The 22,630-nt window shown below is 38.0% G+C and overlaps 1 protein-coding gene across 3 annotated transcripts in view; it reads left to right on the forward strand.

Annotated features, from left to right (window-relative positions):
• ldlrap1b (low density lipoprotein receptor adaptor protein 1b) overlaps positions 1–22,630 on the forward strand; it is a 66,285-nt gene that overhangs the window by 13,784 nt on the left and 29,871 nt on the right. For 2 of the 3 annotated variants that reach the window (XM_039740668.1, XM_039740667.1), the window contains exons 2-4: positions 11,721–11,863; positions 12,161–12,273; positions 21,523–21,637. In XM_039740668.1, coding sequence (XP_039596602.1) covers positions 11,721–11,863; positions 12,161–12,273; positions 21,523–21,637 — 371 coding nt within the window. Of the gene's footprint in view, positions 1–6,288; positions 6,308–11,720; positions 11,864–12,160; positions 12,274–21,522; positions 21,638–22,630 lie in introns of those variants that run through there. The other variant, XM_039740669.1, reaches the window with a different exon arrangement.

Here is a 22,630-nt window from a genome sequence, read left to right on the forward strand (position 1 = left end):
TTTTTAGTAATGTAGTTGGGAGCATCTGGGTCATCTGGTATCATTCATTGGATCACTGTTTGACTTCTTGTTAAAAGTAAATTTTGATTCTTAAAGTCCTTATATTTTAAGGCAAAATTATATTATGTAAGCTTCAGTTTCAATTGGTTACTAAAATGAGGAATAATTCCCAGACATCTCTGCATCCTGCATGGATCAGAGTTTTACACCCCTGCTCTATTGTATCTTCAAGTTTCTGATTATTTTCATAAGCCTAAAGCCTTAAGTGATTTACCAATAACTAAACTGTCGGTTTGCACCTCACTATGCAAACCTATGTATGGCAAAATTGGAGGAAGATTTCATGTCAATGTGCATATTAAAACCAATGTATCTCCGTTACATAGATGACATCTTCATAATCTGGACTGCCAGTGAGAAGGACCTCCATTTTCATAATGAATATAATTCCTTTCACTCCAACATGAAGCTGAATTACTCAAAAACAGAAGTCTGCTTCCTTGACACCACCGTTCAACTGAAAAACACCCTTTTAACTTCTGTTTTTCACAAACCAACAGACAGACGGACCTACCTAAGAAGTGACGACCACTTCCACCCCAAGCATATAAGGCGCTGCATTATTTTTAGCCAAGCAATACGGTACAATCTTATTTGCTCAGACCCAACAGACCGGGACAACAACTGCAGGAGCTCAGACAAGATTTCATCAGACAAGGTTATACCACCAAAACAGACACTCAAATAAGAAGAGCTACTGCCATACCCAGAGACAACCTTCTGGAATATAAAAACAAAGACAACAAGAACCACATCCCCCTTGTCACCTACAACCCACATCTTGAAACACTTCGAAAAATTCTAAAAACTTCAGCCAATGCTAAACAATGATCAAACACCGAAAAATGTATTTCCTGAACCTCCACTCCTGGCATACAACCACCAAACCTTCAGCAACTAATTGTCCGAAGCTCCCTAAATGAACCGACAGAAAATGACACATCTCCCTGCCTACAGAAAAGATGTAAAACGTGTGCCCACATTTACAATACAGACTGTATAGTTATACCACACTGCCGACTTGAACATCACATAAAGGGATCATTTTCCTGCAGATCATCTAATGTCTACCTAATTCTCTGCATGAAATGTCCTGACACTGCACTCTGTGGGAGAAACTGGACAAACACTCCACCAGAGAATGAATTTGCACAGATTCCACATTAAACATGGCAACACAGATGTTCCTGTAGCGGCCCACTTCAACAGCCATGGACACTGAGAGGGACTTTAAAGTCACAGTGCTTATGGGCAACTTCAAAACACAGCAAGAGAGAAACGAATGGGAATTTAAACTCATGTTAAAAATGTAATGCATTACAACATGGTTTAAATAGAGACAAGAGTTTTATACCTGGACTGTTTGCATCTCTCAGACTGACACAGATAACCGGTCTACAGACCCATATTGTTTTGAAAAACTCACAGACTTCAAAGGACTTTGTTGGACAGTTATCTTATCCAAAGAACTTGACCATACATTGTTCTTCTCTCTCGTTAAATTAATCTTAGCCTGAGTGAACCTATAAATTTTTTTACATTTAGGATTTTTCATTTAAAGATTTACCAATGTTTCTTGTCCTAGTGTGTGGATATAAACACGGGGAACTTCAGTTTCTGTGTGTGTTAGCCAATAAAAGGTGTTATTTTGCTTGGCTTTTCTCTACATTCATAGTGGCTAACACGGTACAACACCCTAGTACTACAGTGCTATACAGTAATTAGTTCTAAAACTTGACTGATACCTTTTCTAGACTAAATCTTTCATTCATATTTAACTATTTAAAGGAACTTGTCTAGAATTCTTTTTCATGGTAGAGTGGATATTTTGCCTCCTAAATTCTATTTATATAATATTTAGACACATTACTTATTCAGGAGTTTAAGTATTTAAGTTTATATATTTAAAAAAAAAAGTTTGAAATGCATTTGATGACAAATATCCAATTCTGTTGAGTAGCTTACGATTAGTGACTTTGAAAGTACTTTTTTGGGATTTATGTTCAATGATCAGTGGCTTAATCTTTTTTTGTTCTGATGCTTTGTCTTTCATAATTTTAGAATTTTTTTTTGCAAGCCCTTACTACTGTTACATTTTAAAAACCTGAGACCTATGAAATTGAGTCTTCAGCCTAGCATTAAAATTGTTTATCCATATGATTCATAAAAGCATACACTCAGAAGCACCATCAAAACATTTCTTAATTTAGCTCCTCATTTTTAGTCTTGGACTTTGTTGAATTAAAGAAGGCCCAATGATCCGAGATACTTATCGACAAGCTGTCACATCCAGAACAAGTCTGCTCGATACGAATAGATCTAACAGATGATTGCAGGTGTGTGTAGGCTCCACAACATGAAGGGTAAAATTTGAAAGCAAAATGTTAAATATTGCCTTTGGTTTTGGATTGTAATTCTTGTTTATATGTAAAACAAATTTAATGTCTTCATCTAATAATCCCATCATAGTTGCTGAAAAGGACAGGGTGGAAAAAAAAAAACCTGAAGATTCATAAATAAGGCAATGTTTTTAGGCAGGCAGTAAAAGGCTAATAAAGAACAGGAGGGTTAACTTAATAGTGATGGCAAGATATTCAAAAGAAATATAAATACCAGTAGTTAACCTATATTTGAATAGAATGGACTATAAAATTATTTGAGTGTTCCATTTAAATTTTGCAAAATAAGTTAACACCATCTGTGTGGAAGTATGATAACATCAACATTTAGTAGTAAAATCTGCCTATTGGAAATGCATTCAAAAGGTTTTTGTTTTTTTGATTGACAGAAGTTGACAATTAGTGTTTTGAGTAGGGACATTTCCTGTCTGGCTTCAAATGTAAAATCTTGATTGGAAATTGAAAGTATGTGTAAAGTAACAATGCTTCATGGAGCTATAGAAGACAAATCCAAGCAGCTACCCAACTTGAGGTTTTCTATTTGTGAAAAATGGTTCACTTTTGAAATGAAATTTTCTGCATTGAAAATGGTATGTAGAGTTATTACCTCTGTAAAGTGATGAAGATGAGTGAAAGAAGCAACATAGACGTCTCAGCGCTAAACTGAAGACTTTAATTGTATTTATTGCACATACAATGGACTGGGTTTAGAAAACCAGTGAAAAGTACCTTGAATACTCCTTCCAATATGGTAAACGAAGAACCTTTTTAAAAATTCAGTGAGTTCAGAATTTCTGACGATTTGACTTCCACAGATAGCGTTAAGTTTCTGTAAAAACAAAGTTGAGCAAGATCAGCAGTCACCTCAGTTAGCGTGCTCATGGTGTAGGAGGCAGAACATGCAGTACTGCTAACTCACACTGAAGCTTTAAAGGCAGCAGACTTTAGACTTAGAAGCACAGGTAGGAGCTAAAAAAAGAATTCGAAGAAGCAAGCCTTGAGACACAACTGAGGGCCAGAGAATTTTGAAGAAGCAGAGCTAAAAGATGAGCTGGATTTAGAGGCTGCTATCGCAGAATCCAGTGCAAAATTGAGAACTCTTCAAGGACACCATCACATTTCTGGTAATCCAAATACTTGCAGTACTCCTGGAAAAACAATATTTCTAAGAAATCCAGATCCTTATGTTTCTGAAAAACCAGTGTAGAGGAATGAAGAGACATATGGCACAAGTAGAAGTAGTTCTTCGCACACTAATGGAAGTAAATTTGAACCTTGTCAAATAATGAACTTTGCCAAGATCAGAGTTCAGGTAATGAGTACCAAAATAAAGCACATGTACCCTAAAGAAAGGTCCAAGTGTTTTTATGGTGACTCCGTGACATAGCTTATTCAAGCCTTATTAGAGCATTTGGACATGCTATGGGAGTTGTGGTCTAAAACCCCTGAGAAAGTAGATTTCTTAGTGCCATTTACCAAAGGTTCACCATGTGAAATTGTTAAAAGCTGTACATACCTGCTACTGGAAGAAGCTTACAAAAAAGCAAATAAGCAGCTTGAAGGCTATTATGGAAACCAGATGTAGATAGCTGCTGCATACCTCCAGAAAGCAATGAAGTGGCCACATATAAAACCAGATGATGGAGCAGGTCTGAGATACCATGCTGCTTTTCTTACCAGATGTATGAATGTTATAACCAACATGAAAACAGACATGAATTTGACAACCCTGCAAACATTCGTACTATACTCTTAAAGCTTCCTTATCCGTTGCAAGACAAGTGGGTATACTGTATACGGCCTGTGTGAATATGGAGGGAAATGAAGACGAAGCACACAACCTCCTGACCTAGTCAACATTCTAGATTGACAGGCTAAATGATTTTTGCATCCTGTGTGCAATAGAGCCTATCAAAGTGATATACCCGGGAAGGAAAAGAACGACAAAAGGATGTCTCCCCTGAAAAGTGGCACAAAAAGAAGCAGTTTTGCTACAAACATTACAGTAGCTGCTGAAAATTGGACTTGGGACTCCTCTGTCAAAAAGCCGCAGATGAATGTTTGTGCATTTGGTAAGCTCTGCTTATTTTGCATTGAAAGTCACACTTGTTTTAGTTTCTTGATCTTGCTGCAATCAACATGAAAGTAGGATTGACTTTTTCAAATCTAAAGGATTTATGCTTTAACTGCATTAATCAAGGAAATCTTAGTAAAGACTTTGTTGAAAAAATGTAAATTTTCAATTATGTTCTTGGTTATATCCAGACGTATTGCATAGGAGTAAAAAAAATAAAGCCTCTCCCATTAAAAGAGGAAATCAATACTGAAAAGAATATTTCTTGCTCTTTATGCCTCCTTGGAATCAGACATGCTCTTTGCTGGCCTGGTAGCGGTGCATGTCGTAGACAAGGTTAAGTGTAAGATGAGTGAAAGGTTTATAGAGCTGTATGCTGTAATAGATTTTGGGAGTACAGCAACATTCTGAACAGAACCTTCAAGAGCAGTTAAATATTCCTTGAACAAGTGCTTGGGTCCAGTTCAGCACAGTGGAAAGGAAACTAGAAAAGTCTTCTGCTCTGTCAAATACAGGTTTGTGGAGATGAAGAAAATATATATATTTTTTAATTATTGCTGGAAGTTTACACAATGAACCTCCCAATGCAAGAGGATATTGCAAGATGGTCTTACCTGAAAGATGCACAGCTACTACAGATAAAAGCAGAAGTGGGTTTGTTAATAAGTACAAATGTCCCTAAAGCTGTGGAGCCATAGCAAGTCATACGTAGCAGAGGTGAAGACCGTTCTTGGATAGATTGTCAGTGGTTTGCTAAAGGGGTCAGATAATGTGAGATTGCAAAGATATACAGTCAGTTGTGTGTCACTAATGGAAATAGAACAAATTTTATTTCATCAATACAATACAAACTTTCCAGAGTGCAGCTGTAAAGAGAAAGAGGAACTGTTAAAGGAAAACATCAAGTTCATGGGCACAGTCTCAGTCTGGGAAATTGGTGGATGGACACTATTGCATTAATCTGATTTTAAAAGATGCGACACATAAAATGCTAAGCAGTCATTACATTTTAGAACCGTGTACCATTTGCCTCAAAAGAGAGCTTAAAAAGAACATTCCATGTGCATTACAAATTTTCATGAAAGACTTCTTAGATAAGTAATATATGATACTGACAGAACAGTTGTCATTCAAAGATGACAGTGTGGTGTATTCCTCATCATGGAATACATCTGAAGAAAAACAAAATTAGAGTGGTTTTGACTGTATAGTCCCTTATCAAGGGATTTCACTGAACGAACAATTTACTGAAGGGACCTGGCCTAACTAATACACTTGTTGGAGTTCTTGCAGGATTCGGAGAACAGCCAGTAGCATTAGTGGCAGATATTAAATCAATGTTTTACCAATTAACCAGATGAAGATGCTGATCTTAACTTCCTGTGGTGGCCGGAAGGTAATCTGATAGATAGATAGATAGATACTTTATTAATCCCAAGGGGAAATTCACATAATCCAGCAGCAGTATACTGATACAAAGAAACAATATTAAATTAAATAGTAATAAAAATAAAAATCTGCATGATTGGTTAGAGGAATCCAAAATGACAATGTATCTCTGGTGTTGCTTATTGAAAAATTTGGGCTTGTGTTTTACAAAGAACAGCTGAGGATGCAAGAAACACGGCTTCTGGAAGAAGCAATTAACGCTGTGCTTCACAATTTCTATTTTGATGACTGACTATAGTTGGTTTCTACTGAAGAACGAGCTTTAAAATTGGCAAAAGAGATCTTCAAGCCTTGTTTCAAAGGAGGATTTCACCTGATCAAATGGGTGAGTAAAAACCCGAAGTCTTGGATGTCCATACCTGAAAAGGACTTGGACTTAAGCCATGACTTGTTAATAATAGAGTGCTCTAGGAGTTCAGTGGTGCACACAAACGGACTGTTTCAAGTTACAAGATAAGCCTCCTGCAAGATGTTGTATTCTGACAGTTGCCAGTTCAGTATGTGATCCACTTGGATTTTTAGCACCAGTTATATTGCCTGCTAAACTTCTCTGAAGGGACCTCTGTAAGACACATGAGTGGGTAAAGTAGAAGTATGTCCAGCAATGGGGAAAAAATAGGTGGACAACTGGCAGCTATTTGTGGATTACAATGACCAAGTATAATTTTGTCTCATTTGTTTAACTGGTTTCTCTTTATCTACTTTTAGGACTTGAGTGAAAATCTGATGATGTTTTAGGTCATATTTATGCAGAAATATAAAGTCCTAAAGGGTTCACAAACTTTTTCAAGCAGAACTGTATATTCACCCTGCGATGTACTGGCGACTCGTTCAGGATTTGCTCCTGCCTCGCAAACGATGCTTGCTGGGATGGGTGCAACCCTGAATGGATGGCATAATTAAACATATATAACAAAGATATTTTTAAAGTTCTGAACACTCCGTGGGCTAAGTTTATAACTAGTTTTAATTTCACAAAGATGTTTATTGTGTGGTGATTGGTTATGTGGAGCAAGAAAAAGGAAGGATGCGAGCGGAGGGTTTTGTACGTCAGGCAGCACGCATGCAATAAAGAGCCTGCTCAGAAGAACATCCATTTAATTCTGTGTTTGTGTCTCCGACCACCAGATCACAAACCCAACATTTACACAATATTTAAGTTAAACCTTTGCAATACCCATTCATGCATCCGGTTTTTTGGAACCTCGCCACACCTGCCATAAAATTCTCTACACTGAGCATACACCTGGGGACCCCTTACTGTGAGGAAACAGCACTACTGCCTCACTACTGTGTATGTTTAATACCTGCTTTAATGCATTTTATCATGAAAATATCAAGTAGTTATCTTAGCATTCTAAATTTTCAGAGAGCAGGAATATCATGAAGTGAATGGATTCTGTGCGGTGAGCACTGTCGGCGTCTCCTCTTAGTGCGGAGGAAGTCAGTTTAAGAAGCATAGTGATTAACAACCGGGTCGGAGAACATTTAACACAAAGCATTTAATGTGCTGCATTAAATTTTGACGGGGTTTGAGGAAATCTAGTAAATTAAACATTGATTTTAGGATGAAGTTTAGTTTACGACATTCTACTTTATTCTCATAGTTTTATAATTAAAGTGGACATGTCGACTTTAATCTCGACAGTTTGGTTTTTTTTCTTCCCTGTTTCTGTATTTTTTTTTCTTTTTTTCTTCACTGTGGCACTAATACGATTCCGTAGGGTTATACCACAAATAGCATTATGAATGCAAGTTGCAGTTTAATTATTGACTAGCAAAATACCGGCTTAGCGCGTACTGCCTTAAAATTTTTATTAAGAAGAAAAGTAAACCTTTTTAAACTGGGGGATAATATACCAATAATTATTTCTTAAGGATCTCTTTGTATACCACGTTGTCAGTTCGGCCCTCTGGTTGTAATATGACCAAGCTGTGCGCTGAGCTTACTCTTGAGCATGCAATGTACAGTTGGCCATGTGAAGAGCAATCTTGCCTCAAATCTCACAGCTTGGATTCACAGCGATGCTTCTGTCATCCATCGGTTTGAGTTTCATGGTTTGTTTCAATTACGACAGTATTTGCAGGACTTGTGTTGAAGTGACATTCGGCATCTGTCAAGCATTGTAAGCATACAACCGGTTTCATCGATAACTTCGCATCCAGCTTTTGAGAGTTGAAACATTCATAAACATCATAGTGTCCACTACTGAAATCGTCACCTGTGAATCTAAGATGTAGAGGTATTGGCGGTTGTCCAAAGGTGTAAAATATTTGGCCATTTCGGTACCCTTGAAAGCGACAACCGAACAATTCAGCATCAGCCATCAACTCTCATTCGGAACCATAGGTGAAGGGCTTAAGCATTTCACTCTCTTATAGTGCTCCTGTGTAGTATAATTTCTCCTGTACCGTCATCACTCCACACCTTGAACCTGTCCCAGTCATTCAATACATAAGACACAATGTTCCTCCGGATATCAAGAGTGAGCCTGATATGGCCGTGCAATATGTAACAAAGAGAATGGAAAAGGCAGGTGCCATCTCCGGGCATGGAAACCACTCGGTAAGTGACAGTTCTTTGATCGATGGTGATCACCTTGATAGACATGTTTAATGGGGGTACGGTTGGAATGATAAAGGAAATGGGTACCTGAATAATGTAAAGTTAGTCTAAAATACCTACACAATAACTATAATCGTAATAAACGACCAACAAAACAGTGGAGAAGCCATGGATTAAATAAAAAGGCTGCAGTTATCAGCAGGGAGACATGAATCCCGTGGCGAAGCAAAGAATTGAATGAAGAGACCGAAGCGACAGACAGCCTTATATTGGCAGGCAGCCAGCCAACAACGTGGGAGGCATTGGGATGGGGGACCCAACGCCGCCTCACATGGCGACCGAGCTGCAAGCTATGGATGTATATATGTACATAAGGAGGATTCAGTTAGCGTTGGGAACCCGCGTACCAAATTTCTTGAAGATGAGCCCATAAGTAACAAAGACTGTTGAAAAGTTCAATATGGCGGCCGACAGTGGCATCATACCACCGAAATAAGTACGTACATCGGTTTCGGTTAACGCAGGGAAGCCGCCTACCAAATTTCGTGAAGATGGGGCCATAAATTAAAGTTCAACATGGTGGACTTTGTCGACCGTTACGCGTAGAATTTCGACATGAAACCTGCTTAACTTTTGTAAGTAACCTGTAAGGAATGTGCCTGCCAAATTTCGGCCTTCTACCTACACAGGAAGTTGGAGAATTTAGTAACGTGTTAGTCAGTCAGTGAGGGCTTTGCCTTTTATTAGTATAGATGTATATAGCTTAGCTTGAAGCAAGGTCCATATTAATGCTGTTTGCCCAAATGATGGTTCAGTTGGTCATCACCAAGTTGCACTTGTTTTATTTTAGTTTGAATACTGTGTAATGCACCTGGGCTTGAAGTGATAGTGCATCTATCAGTAATACTATTTATTTATTAGTTTAAATATTATGCAGTTTAATGATGGTAAAGTTGTTTAAAAAGTCACTTTAACGTGTCAGTGGACAGAGATTGTTAACATTAACAGAAAGTGTAGTTGGTTTACAAAAAATATTTACTATTTACAGTGAACCCTCGTTTATCACGGTTAATCCGTTCCAGACTCTACCGTGATAAATGAATTTTTGCGAAGTGGGATTCTTTATTTATAAATCGAATATTTTCACAGTTAGAGTATAGAAAACCTGTTTACGACCTTCTAAATACGTGTTTTAACATTATTTGAGCCCTCTAGACCTGAAATAACACCCTTTAGTCACCATTACACTCGCATTACCCAATATATTAGACAAAATAAGACATATTAGACGTTACAAATATCATATTACTAGGCGCACTCACCTTTTAAGGCGATCGACTTTTATCCTCAATTTTTGTGCGCTCCATGTGTACATCAGGCATGTAAGTGTAGGGAATGAGAACATCAAAGTGCCCATTCATAACATCTCCCGAAAAAATTTTTTTTTTTTTTTTAATCCCCTCAAGTGCCTGTCCAAAGTCGTACAATGTCAGCCCGATTTTGTACCGCTAAAGACGGAGTTGCACTAAATAAGCTATAGATGAGAATAAGCAAGCGCCATCTCCCCTGATATTTACTACGTGGTGAGGCATTTGTACTCCAACATTATTTCCAGAGACATAATTTAGTCTATTTTTCCATCGCATCGCGCACAAAAGCAAGGGAACGATGACCGCACCAGAACTCTGCTCACATCGCGCCGCCTGCCTCAAGCCGCAAGTAGTAAGTCTGTAATAAGCGGAATACCGCTACGCTTTGCACTCATGGGACGCAAGGACAATCCCGAACGCTTTTTTATAGTAGATTATTTTACTGTACATTTAATTGCACACAACCACTAACCTATGAAGGTACGACCTCAGTAGGAGAGTCTTCAGAGGTGGTGCAGTATCTTCAGCAGGTGCGTTATTGTCTTCAGTGAAGAAGTACTAGGCAGTGGGTGTCTGGGTGCGAGGCTGAAGAACATCTTGATAGGCAGTTGCTGGCACTGTCTTTTCATATGCGTGAGGAGGCTTTTGTAGGGTATTGCCATCTTTAATCATATCCAAGAGTTTCACCTTCTCCAGGATAGTAAGCATCTTCCTCCGGCGCTTAGTTTTATTGTCAGAAGGCTTAGAAAAAGCTGCACGTTTAGGAGCCATCGTAGGGCTTAGATAAAAGTTCTCAGAAAGCGCATGTGTAGTGACGTAAGCATGTATGAGAAAAAAATCGCGATAGAGTGAAGCCGCGAAAGTCGAAGCGTGATATAGTGAGGGATCACTGTATTCCTTTTCTAAGAAATGTTCAGTGCAGTACAGCTTTTGACATTCACCTCTGGCTATTTTACGAAGTCTAAATGCCTCTTTGGATGGTTGAAAATATGTTGTCAAAATTATAGTGTAAGAGCATAGACTATGAGCGGTTCTGTTATAATGCCCACAAGCTAAACTATAAATGGAATATTCCAATTTTTTGTCCATTTGACTACAGACTAGTCCCATTTTATGATCTACCTTGCAGTTGGTAAAGCATAGAGGGCAAAAGGTTTCAAATTGTACCATACATACTTACAGAAAGTACTGAATGTATTAAGTGAAGCCATGGAGAAATAACACAACTGTTAAGTATATAAAGTACCTGAAGTTTAACAAGAACAAGCCAAGATTGTAGAAGAAACCTTTTCCTGTTTTTACCTTTTATTCTATGTGTGTAATGTTTTCCGAAGTTTTGTGATTGTTCCTTTTTGAAATTTTCACTAAACCTTTTTAAAACAAACTTTATTGGACTGAGAAAGTTTTCATGCAATTCTGTATATGCCCTGTTCTGTAAATGGGAATCCTGTGTTCTAGTAAAATTTTGGCCATATGAAAGTTGTACCTAGCCTTCAGTTCTGATATTTTCATGTTGCCTCTGTATGCTTGCATTTCAAAAGGGTGTTTCACAGCTCGTTATGTTCGAATTACAACCTAAAATATTTTTAAATGTTAACACTGCCACACACATTGATGTACTAGTTATTGGATCCATGTGCACTGCACTATCATTGAGAATAATGAATAAATACTGCATGATGGAAATTCCTTGAAATTAGAAATAACCATAAGTTTCACTTCTAAAGGCTAGTAAGGTTTTATCTCCAATTAATTGCCAAATGTTTAATTCCTAAAATAAAATTGTTGTCTGTTTTCAACAGAACTGCCGGAGAACTGGACTGATACCAGAGAAACTCTTCTGGAAGGCATGGTTTTCAATTTGAAATATTTAGGTATGACATTAGTGGAGCAGCCAAAAGGAGAGGAACTGTCTGCTGCTGCTGTTAAACGGATTGTGGCCACAGTGAGTGTTTCCTGCGCCCCCTTTTGAAATTTACTTCCCAATTTAATATAACAGTGGTAGCAAAGGAAAATAAAACCTGTGTTTCATCTGTTTATCCTGAATGATCCAGTGTTGATCATCAGTGTCTAGTGTAAGAACCAAACCTTCAAAGCATGCCAGGCCATCTCCAGGTACAAACTGTTTAAGTAAGAGATGATGATGATGATGATGTTTTCATGGTGAAAAGTAAATTAATGAACTTATAGAAAAAGTTTTCCTGTGTTTATGAATGTTTCAAAAATACTTTTGCAATTCCAGGCAAAAGCTAGTGGGAAGAAACTTCAGAAGGTCACATTAAAAGCATCTCCGAGAGGCATCATTTTGTATGATAGTTCTACACACCAGCTAATTGAAAATGTATCAATATACAGGTAGGTGGTGCTTTGTGTCGTACATTAACAAGCCATCTCAGTTCAATGTAAAATTCTTAGGTGTGGTCCATAAATTCTTTTCTTTCTGAATGCTCGGGTTCATTTTGTTCTACAATGATTTGTCCTTTAGAGTTTTAAAGCCTAAAACAAAGATGTGAGCAGGATGACGTGCAGTAAATTTTTGTATTCAGATCTTGCATTTTAAGAATCTTCAGTAGCAGTGTGATTTCAGATTAATCTGTTTTTTCTGATGGTTAGAAAACTGTCTTGCTGTGGTGTGTGTGGGTTTTTTTTAAATCGGTGTTTAATCACTTTTTTCTGATGTAAGTGAGGTGAGACTAAATGTTACACTGTACTTGCAACAGTACACAAAACAAAAGGTTCCAGTAACTGCAAAGAATAGGCCTTTTCACCTGCAGCAGTAAACTTGCTTGAAAGATGTTTACCAAAGTACTTGAGGATTGCCCGAATCGGCTTATACTTTGGTGGCATCACAATACTGTTTAGTTTTTTTCTGGGTACAGAATCAACTGTTGCTTTCATTCAGATCCCTGTAAAGGATATGTTCTGTTTTTCTATATAATTGCGGTGTTTTCATTTGCTCTGGAAACTTGTGTTTTGAAGTGAAAAATTCTTATAACTTTTAAAAAGGTAGGTCCGTAAAATATGCAAAAGTTTTTAGCGTGCCACTGTGATCTGTAAGGGTTATTCATACACTTCTTTTTTTTTTTTAATATTTATAATGAGAAACAAAATGCCAGGGTGAATTTGAAAGGGAGACGAGAGGAATCAAGTATTATACAGCACTGAAGTACTGATGTTTTCCATGTTTGTTCATGATCAATATTTTGGCCAGGGTCGACAGCTGTTTCAAGGTTTTCCAAGCAAACAACCTCTGCAATAACTTTGCTTTTCAGCAAACCAATTGTACCCATGTTTGGAGGTTGCGTGTTCAAAGAGAAGATATAAAAACTCCTGGGCTTACATATGAATGGATGGAAGACATTGTTCCTGTCCATGCCTAGGATCCCTGAATAGGTACTTTAGTTATTTATCTGTTTACATTTTATAGCATAGATTCCATTTTTATAATGTTTACACAAGGGAAGCAACCTGCGGCCTAGAGAAAGGAAGGTCACTGTCCCTCTTACATAAGGCGACTAAAGGAGGCATGCTCCTGGAAGGGTATACAGTCTTAATTTCTGTGCCTTGGCTCCCTTTTTTGACAAGGTTGTGGAGTGCTGAGGTAGAGATAGTAATTAAGAAAAGAGGAAATGCTGTAATTAGTGGCAGAGCCTAATCAGAAGTTAATGGGCAGAGTATCCTGAAAGAAAGCAAAACATTGTTAAAGCAGTTGAGGGTGCAAAAAGGTATAAGGTAAATTTGCAGATGAACTTAAGTGAGAAAAGAGTTTGGCATCATGGACCAGACTATGGAGTAAAGGTGTGATGTAGTAGCTGTGAATTGTTTGAAAAATGCAGATGGAAGTATTGGAAAGAACTGTTTTGGAAAGAACTTATACAGAGAAGTTGCTCTATGAGGAGGAATGAATGGTTTTGAGTGCAAGATAATCGTTAGATGCAAAAGAACAGAAGGTGTCCAAAGTGGTGGGTGAATATCTGCAAAGCATGTATAGTTGAGGTGATAGAAAAATTTTAGTCGGTAGTATGTGTGTGTGTACACACACAGTGGTATAAGTGTAGTCTGCAAGCTGTGAATGTGACATTTGTTTGCAGAAATTTGCACTAGTAGTGGAGGATGCCAGTGTTTGTAAGTGTAAATTTCAATATTGGCAATGGATCTGTTTTGGAAAGAATAGGGATGATGTGCTGGGTGTAGTCAGTGTTTCAGGCACAGCACTAACAGTGAGGGTGAGAAATTTGTGTCTGCCAGTCATTCTGTCTTTATGATGGAGTATCTCTGGCAAAGAAGGAAAAAAGTTTATAAAAGTTGTGCGATGAATGGTACACTATATAGGAGTGAATCATGGCCAGTGAAGCAAAGGTGGCAAGAACAGATGAAGATTTGGGTGGATGTGTGAATTTTCAGAGTGAGAAAGGTGAATTCCAGGTTTAGAGAAACTTGGTGTGGCAGTGATGAGTAGGTAGTATGGTAAAGAGAATAGACTAAAGTAGTTTTAAGTGTGTGGAGCAATAGGCCAAGAATAATCTGGTGAAAAGATACCCCAATATGCTGATAGAGGGGAATACTAACGGTGTAATTGGAGGTGATCTCCGAAGCGGTGAAAAGAATGTGTCTTATTCTAAAGTATGTCTAGGATTGTGGCGATAAGAAAACTGATGTAGGGGCAACAAGCTAAACCTTGGGGGTTGGGAGAGGTAATTAAAATGGTGGTGATGCTTACCCGAGAACCCAGTGTTCACCAGTTGCCAATAACAGAATGTTATACATGTATCCTTCCTTGGGGAAAGAAGTTTATCTGTAATTATAATAATTTAAGTTAACGATTTTATTTTTATAGCACCTTTCCCCTTGCTTAAGGCATTTCAGGGTCTCAAAGAGCAGCAGGGTGTTCCGGATTCCAAAAAAGTTGGGACACTAAACAAATTGTGAATAAAAACTGAATGCAATGATGTGGAGATGGCAAATGTCAATATTTTATTTGTAATAGAACATAGATGACAGATCAAACGTTTAATCCGAGTAAATGTATCATTTTAAAGGAAAAATATGTTGATTCAAAATTTCACGGTATCAACAAATCCCAAAAAAGTTGGGACAAGTAGCAATAAGAGGCTGGAAAAAGTAAATTTGAGCATAACGAAGAGATGGAAGACCAATTAACACTAATTAGGTCAATTGGCAACATGAATGGGTATAAAAAGAGCTTCTCAGAGTGGCAGTGTCTCTCAGAAGCCAAGATGGGTAGAGGATCACCAATTCCCACAATGTTGCGCAGAAAGATAGTGGAGCAATATCAGAAAGGTGTTACCCAGCGAAAAATTGCAAAGACTTTGCATCTATCATCATCAACTGTGCATAACATCATCGGAAGATTCAGAGAATCTGGAACAATCTCTGTGCGTAAGGGTCAAGGCCGTAAAACCATACTGGATGCCCGTGATCTCCGGGCCCTTAAACGACACTGCACCACAAACAAGAATGCTACTGTAAAGGAAATCACAGAATGGGCTCAGGAATACTTCCAGAAACCATTGTCAGTGAACATAAATCCACCGTGCCATCCGCCGTTGCCAGCTGAAACTCTATAGTGCAAAGAAGAAGCCATTTCTAAGCAAGATCCACAAGCTCAGGCATTGTCACTGGGCCAGGGATCATTTAAAATGGAGTGTGGCAAAATGGAAGACTGTTCTGTGGTCAGATGAGTCACGATTCAAAGTTCTTTTTGGAAATCTGGGACGCCATGTCATCCGGACCAAAGAGGACAAGGACAACCCAAGTTGTTATCAACGCTCAGTTCAGAAGCCTGCATCTCTAATGGTATGGGGTTGCATGAGTGCGTGTGGCATGGGCAGCTTGCATGTCTGGAAAGGCACCATCAACGCAGAAAAATATATTCAGGTTCTAGAACAACATATGCTCCCATCCAGACGTCCTCTCTTTCAGGGAAGACCCTGCATTTTTCATAAAGATAATGCCAGACCACATTCTGCATCAATCACAACATCATGGCTGCGTAGGAGAAGGATCCGGGTACTGAAATGGCCAGTCTACAGTCCAGATCTTTCACCTATAGAGAACTTTTGGCGCATCATAAAGAGGAAGGTGCGACAAAGGCCCAAGACGATTGAACAGTTAGAGGCCTGTATTAGACAAGAATGGGAGAGCATTCCTATTTCTAAACTTGAGAAACTGGTCTCCTCGGTCCTCAGTGGTGAAAATGGCCTTGTCCCAACTTTTTTGGGATTTGTTGACACCATGAAATTCTGAATCAACATTTTTTTTACCTTAAAATGATACATTTTCTCAGTTTAAACTTTTGTTCCGTGATTTATGGTCCTTTCTGTAATTTTCTAATTCTTAATAAGAAAACCATTACTTTAGTGATGTCTGCACCTTTTTACATATGTTCAGAGTTCCAAATTATCCATGAGTTATCATTGGATTTATTTTTGAAATATTCAGTCTTTTGAGTAAGGTCTTAGTCTATACAAACTTATTCAAACTTCATCTTTTTATTGCTGTAAAGATGGTGATGAGGAGAAATCATGTCAACCTCTTTGCTAAGTATGTAGCCAACAACATTTAAATGTAAAACCAATAACCTATTGCAAATGGTTAATATTGAATTTTCTTGTCGCTCTCCTCTGGCATGGGGCTACCAAAAATATGGAAAAGAAATCTACAGTCATTTCTTCTTGCTTGAGTCAGTCCAGTTATGCCTGTCTAGTTGGAGAGCAGGTGATTAGGAAGCCCAAGGTATTTTGTGAATTAATGACCCCCTTGAACATCTGTAAATTGGAAAGATTGCATTTAGAGGAAAGACCTACACTTCTACCTACCTGCTGGCTGTTCCCCTTTTTACCAGATGTGTTAAATTAGGGCTGTAACTGATGATTTTGGTAGTCGTCTAATCGTTCAATTTATTTTTCGATTATTTCATGCCTGACTTTTTTGATGCGTGCGACCTGTGGTTGCAAATCCTGTTCTGGGCTCCAGTGCATGTCTTACCTCATCTGCTCATGTCTGTCAACCTGTGAATGTCACCCTGATGTCTCTGCATTAACACAATTAAAATTTATAATAATCAAATTAAAATAACAAGTGAAACCTATGAATTTGAAAATAGATGTTTATATTAGTGTGACAATCACAATAAAGAAATACATTAAACAATACAAACTAAAGTGCACATAGTTTTTAAACAAAAAACTGCATTTAACTTAACCAAAAAATACATTGTTAAAACTGAAACGTTTTTCATATTTTAGTAATAAATGACAAAATGTAGAAATCTATATAATGTGTAAGGATCAAATAAACACTTTCACAAAAGGTTCAAGGATGATGCAATAGCTTCCATGGTGCAGCGGTAGGAATTGCTGACTCGTAATCAAGAGTCCCCCGGTTCGATCCTGACTGCCTCGTATATTTACTGTTTTGAGTAGCGAGTTACTCTTATTGTTATCTCTATATATAATCTTCATTTGGATCTTGATCTTTGTTTGTCCGTGAATGAATTAGAAGAAGCACTAGATGGGAGTAGAGAGACCGCTAAAACACAGGCATTGCATTAAGGATCTCCTCCAGGCTTATACTACTGAAGACTGTAGTACTCCAGTCACACCTCAAAACACCAACATTCAAACTAAACAAATTGTTGTGCTTTAAATTAACTAAAGATATCTTCATTTAGGTCTTTGCTTGTCCACGAATTCCACGCATGCGTAGACCACCTTCCAGTTTAGTAGTTGTTACTCACGGATGTCAACAATATGCCGGAATAACAAAAGGGGTGGTAGACAGTGTTACGTTGGTTAGCTCCTGAGGCCTGGTTAGAGAATGAGATTGCTGAAGATAAAAGGTACATGCCTACGTAACATATGAATGAATGAAAGAAAGACAGTGAGTAAAATGAATGACAACGTAATGGCACGTTCCGGAAATTATTATTGTTACGTTGTAGCCGGCGAGTGCTGCGCATCTCACAGTTGTACTGTGGCTTGCTCACATGTCAGTGAAGTGATCCCTATTTATGCTTTAAAGAGACTGGATACCTATGTGTCCCCCTTTTTATATCCGTTGCTCCATGTATATTGCCTTACTCTTTGGATTGCCACAAAGCTGCCTGCGAGATTGGAGAAAGGTTGAGAAGACATTGTGAGAGGAAAGAACAGCGTCGTGAAAACGAGACGGACTGTGAACGGACAGAAGCAGAAATGCTCCTACACCACCACATAATTACGATTCGGACAGTGATTCTGAGTAGGCCGTTCCTATTGAATCAATATCCAAGGGTTTTCTTTTGTAATTGTTTCCCTTTTATATAAAAAAATCATAATGCTGTGCGACGAAGGGCCCAGTTCACGACTGGCAGCCGCGTTTAAACAGGGAGCCCTTCAAAGACAACTTTAATACGCACAACGTAGTTTGGCGCACGTGGCTAGTTATACAATAAACGCATGCATTTGATTTGTGTCTGTAACAGCCATTGTATTAATTGTATCATACTTGTAAAAGTTACCTTTTTTTTTTTTTTCTTTTTCTATTATCTTTATTCTCTCAGTCACGATACATACTACCGCCCAACCCCTCCCCCGCCAGGGATCTGACACTGTTACTTTTTATCTGAAACTGGGAATCACTGTAGATGTGAGTGGTGTTTTGAGACAATCAAACTGGAAATTCACTGATCTGGATGGATAAAAGCAGACACACAAACGCTGGGGAATCTGCCTTATTTGTATCATTGTCTCTTGATTTTATAATTAAATTTTATTGAGTGTTCCTGCTTACGCTGAATTAGTATGCGTCTTAAGGACTGTGATGTCAAAGCCGCACTGAGAAAAAAAGACATAGGTACAGTGTATCCGGAAAGTATTCACAGCGCATCACTTTTTCCACATTTTATGTTACAGCCTTATTCCAAAATGGATTAAATTCATTTTTTCCCTTGGAATTCTACACACAACCCCACATAATGACAACGTGAAAAAAGTTGAGATTTTTGCAAATTTATTAAAAATAAAAAAAAATTGAAAAAGTACATTTGCATAAGTATTCACAGCCTTTGCCATGAAGCTCAAAATTGAGCTCGGGTGCATCCTGTTTCCCCTGATCATCCTTGAGATGTTTCTGCAGCTTCATTGGAGTCCACCTGTGGTAAATTCAGTTGATTGGACATGATTTGGAAAGGCACCCACCTGTGTATATAAGGTCCCACAGTTGACAGTTCATGTCAGAACACACACCAAGCATTAAGTCTAAGGAATTATCTGTAGACCTGGGATTGTCTTGAGGCAAAAATCTGGGGAAGGTTACAGAAACATTTCTGCTGCTTTGAAGGTCCTAATGAGCACAGTGGCCTCCATCATCCGTTAAGTGGAAGAAGTTCGAAACCACCAGGACTCTTCCTAGAGCTGGCCGGCCATCTAATCTGAGCGATCGGGGCTTAATCATGGAGGTGATCAAGAACCCGATGGTCACTCTGTCAGAGCTCCAGAGGTCCTCTCTGGAGAGAGAAGAATCTTCCAGAAGGGCAACCATCTCTGCAGCAATCCACCAATCGGGCCTGTATGGTAGAGTGGCCAGATGGAAGCCACTCCTTAGTAAAAGGCACATGGCAGCCCGCCTGGAGTTTGCCAAAAGGCACCTGAAGGACTTTCAGACCATGAGAAACAAAATTCTCTGGTCTGATGAGACAAAGATTGAACTCTTTGGTGTGAATGCCAGGCGTCATGTTTGGAGGAAACCAGGCACCGCTCATCACTAGGCCAATACCATCCCTACAGTGAAGCATGGTGGTTGAGGCATCATGCTGTGGGGATGTTTTTCAGCAGCAGGACCTGGGAGACTAGTCAGGATAAAGGGAAAGATGACTGCAGCAATGAACAGACATCCTGGATGAAAACCTGCTCCAGAGCGCTCTTGAGCTCTGACTGGGGCGGGGTTCATCTTTTAGCAGGACAACGACCCTAAGCACACAGCCAAAATATCAGGAGTGGCTTCAGGACAACTCTGAATGTCCTTGAGTGGCCTAGCCAGAGCCCAGACTTGAATATGATTGAACATCTTTAGGGAGATCTAAAAATGGCTGGCACTGACGCTTCCTATCCAACCTGATGGAGTCTGAGAGTTGCTGCAAAGAGGAATGGGCGAAACTGGCCAACGATAGGTGTGCCAAGCTTGTGGCATCCTATTCAAAAAGGCTTAAAGCTGTAATTGTTGCCAAAGGTGCGTTGACAAAGTATTGAGCAAAGGCTGTGAATACTTAAGTACATGTGATTGCTCAGATTTTTTATTTTTAATAAATTTGCAAAAACATCAAGTAAACTTTTTTCACGTTGTCATTATGGGGTGTTGTGTTTAGAATTCTGAGGGGAAAAATTGGTTTTAATCCATTTTGGAATAAGGCTGTGTGTGTGTGTGTGTGTGTGTATATGTATATGTATATGTATATATGTATATATGTATATGTGTGTGTATATATGTATATGTGTGTGTGTGTGTGTATATTACAGAAACCAATGTGGTTCTTTGTGACTGGAGCCTCTATTGAAGGTTCAGTTTATGAAGTGTCGACGATTTTTTGTAGTCGATGTTGACTAATCGTTGCAGCCCTTTTAAAAATGGTGAATAAATGTTTTTTGTTAGTAATTTTTTAAAAAAGTGGAATCATGCAGTGACCATTTAGGTTAGAATTTTGACTTCAGTTTTTCCTTTTTAAAGTGTGGGGTTTTTTTAATTTTATATAGCTCTTTTAAAATGCTTAAAGTGCTTCAAAGTTTAACTTTACAAAGGCAGTATAACTTGCTTGTTGGTGTTGGGACACTTGATTTAAATTAGTATATTTTCTACCTTCTTTAAAAATGTTTTAGTGCAAGTCTTGTGTATACCAAGTGTAACTGAATAAACCATTAAGGTTCTTTTTATGCAGCTTTTTATATAACTATCGCAAATTGGCTTTTGCTAAAAGTTTTCAAAGTTTGCCCTGAAACATTTTGCAGTAAGCTACATTTCACTCTTAATGGTAATTTATTGTCAAATTTTCGAGTGCATCTCCTGCATTAATCATGAGTATGTAATATGTTGCTGCTAGGACATGTTAGCTACCTATGCAATATTTTTGACAATGGGGAATGACTAAATGAGTGACTAATGTAGCTGGGAGTCAAGTTTGTTCCCACAGCACAGATGTGGTCTGTGGGAATTGGGTCTTAAATGTTAACAAGTTGGAAATGTTTGAATTCGGTCTTTAAAGCAATGAATTAGTGTAGTCAAAATAGAAAGGCAAATTAACTCTTAGGTTTTCCGTCTTGGTAACTCGGTGTTATATTCTGAAAAAAGCTGCCTTTTGCTGCAAAGCCAAATTTTAAATGGCTAATTTTAATTTATAAAAATACTATCTCTCTTATCAGGTTTAAAGTATCTGAGATGAAATTTTCCTTCATCGTGGAAACATTTTTCATAATTGTTACACTGTACACTTTTTAGATTTTTCTCTCTGTTAGACCTTTAAAACTCTGCAATGAGTTTTCCATGAACTATAACCTTTTGTTTTAAAACACTGTTTCTGACTTAAGCAGTGATTTATGCTTCCCCCTCCAGGATATCATACTGTACTGCTGACAAGATGCACGATAAAGTCTTTGCATATATAGCACAAAGCCAACACAATGAAACTCTGGAATGTCATGCTTTCCTTTGCACCAAAAGAAAAGTGGTAAGTACTTATTACTGATGGCCAAGGTAAGGGGTTTCTCTGTTTTGGAGTACTTGAAGAATACTGTAAACTATGTACATGGATGGCTAAAATAACACTACTCTTCTGATTGTCTAAAGCAGTATTTCTTAAACTATGGACATGTATGTGGTTAGTTGTCATATAATTGTGTAGTATTGCATTCTGTTCCAACAGCCTTTTTTCAGCCCGTCCTACTGCAACAAATGCTGTCCAACTGCCACCAGCCCTCACTACCTGCAATTCACTTCAGATGCATTGGACCATTTCAGAACTGCATAAGAATACCAGAAAATAGTGTTGAGGCAGTCTGTAGTGCAGAGCCCTTGACAATACAGCATGGTGTCAAATCAGTAGAATGAAACATTTCATGACAGACTGTTCACTGGATTATTTTTAAAGATTTATCCTGTTGCCCATATTTATATTAAAAAAAAAAAATAATGTAATAAAAATAGTGCAATTTGATTTGTTTAACATTTGTTTTAATTTATTTGAAAACTTTATTTAGAAAATGTATTAATGGTGGTGCAGCTCCTTTTGAAATACATTTAAAAAAATATTTTGGATAGACTGCATTCATTTAATTTTCTTTAACCATTTTTTTTTCCTTACCAGGTAGCATTAGTCAAAGCTGAATCATTCACAAAGAAATTTTCTTGTCTTCACTAAAGCTTACACTAACCCTTCACATTTGCATATACTGTATCTCTGGAATCTCTTTCCTGCTTTGAGTGATTGTTAATAAAACAATATATTTCCACTTTTCTCTCATGTTTTTAAGAACCTCTCTAGCCTAAAGAACTAGTTAGGATGAAAATTTGTACTAGCTCTAGTAAATCTCTACTAGTACTTTTATGTACATTACAAATGAAAAATCAACATATATTTGTAGTAAGCTTTGTATCTGGTGTCTGAGCTTAAACTTAAAGAAATGCTATTTGAATAAAAATGTTAAGCTTTATTATCTGAAAT

This window comes from Polypterus senegalus, chromosome 17 (genome assembly GCF_016835505.1).
Source record: "Polypterus senegalus isolate Bchr_013 chromosome 17, ASM1683550v1, whole genome shotgun sequence".
Lineage (NCBI taxonomy): Eukaryota > Metazoa > Chordata > Cladistia > Polypteriformes > Polypteridae > Polypterus > Polypterus senegalus.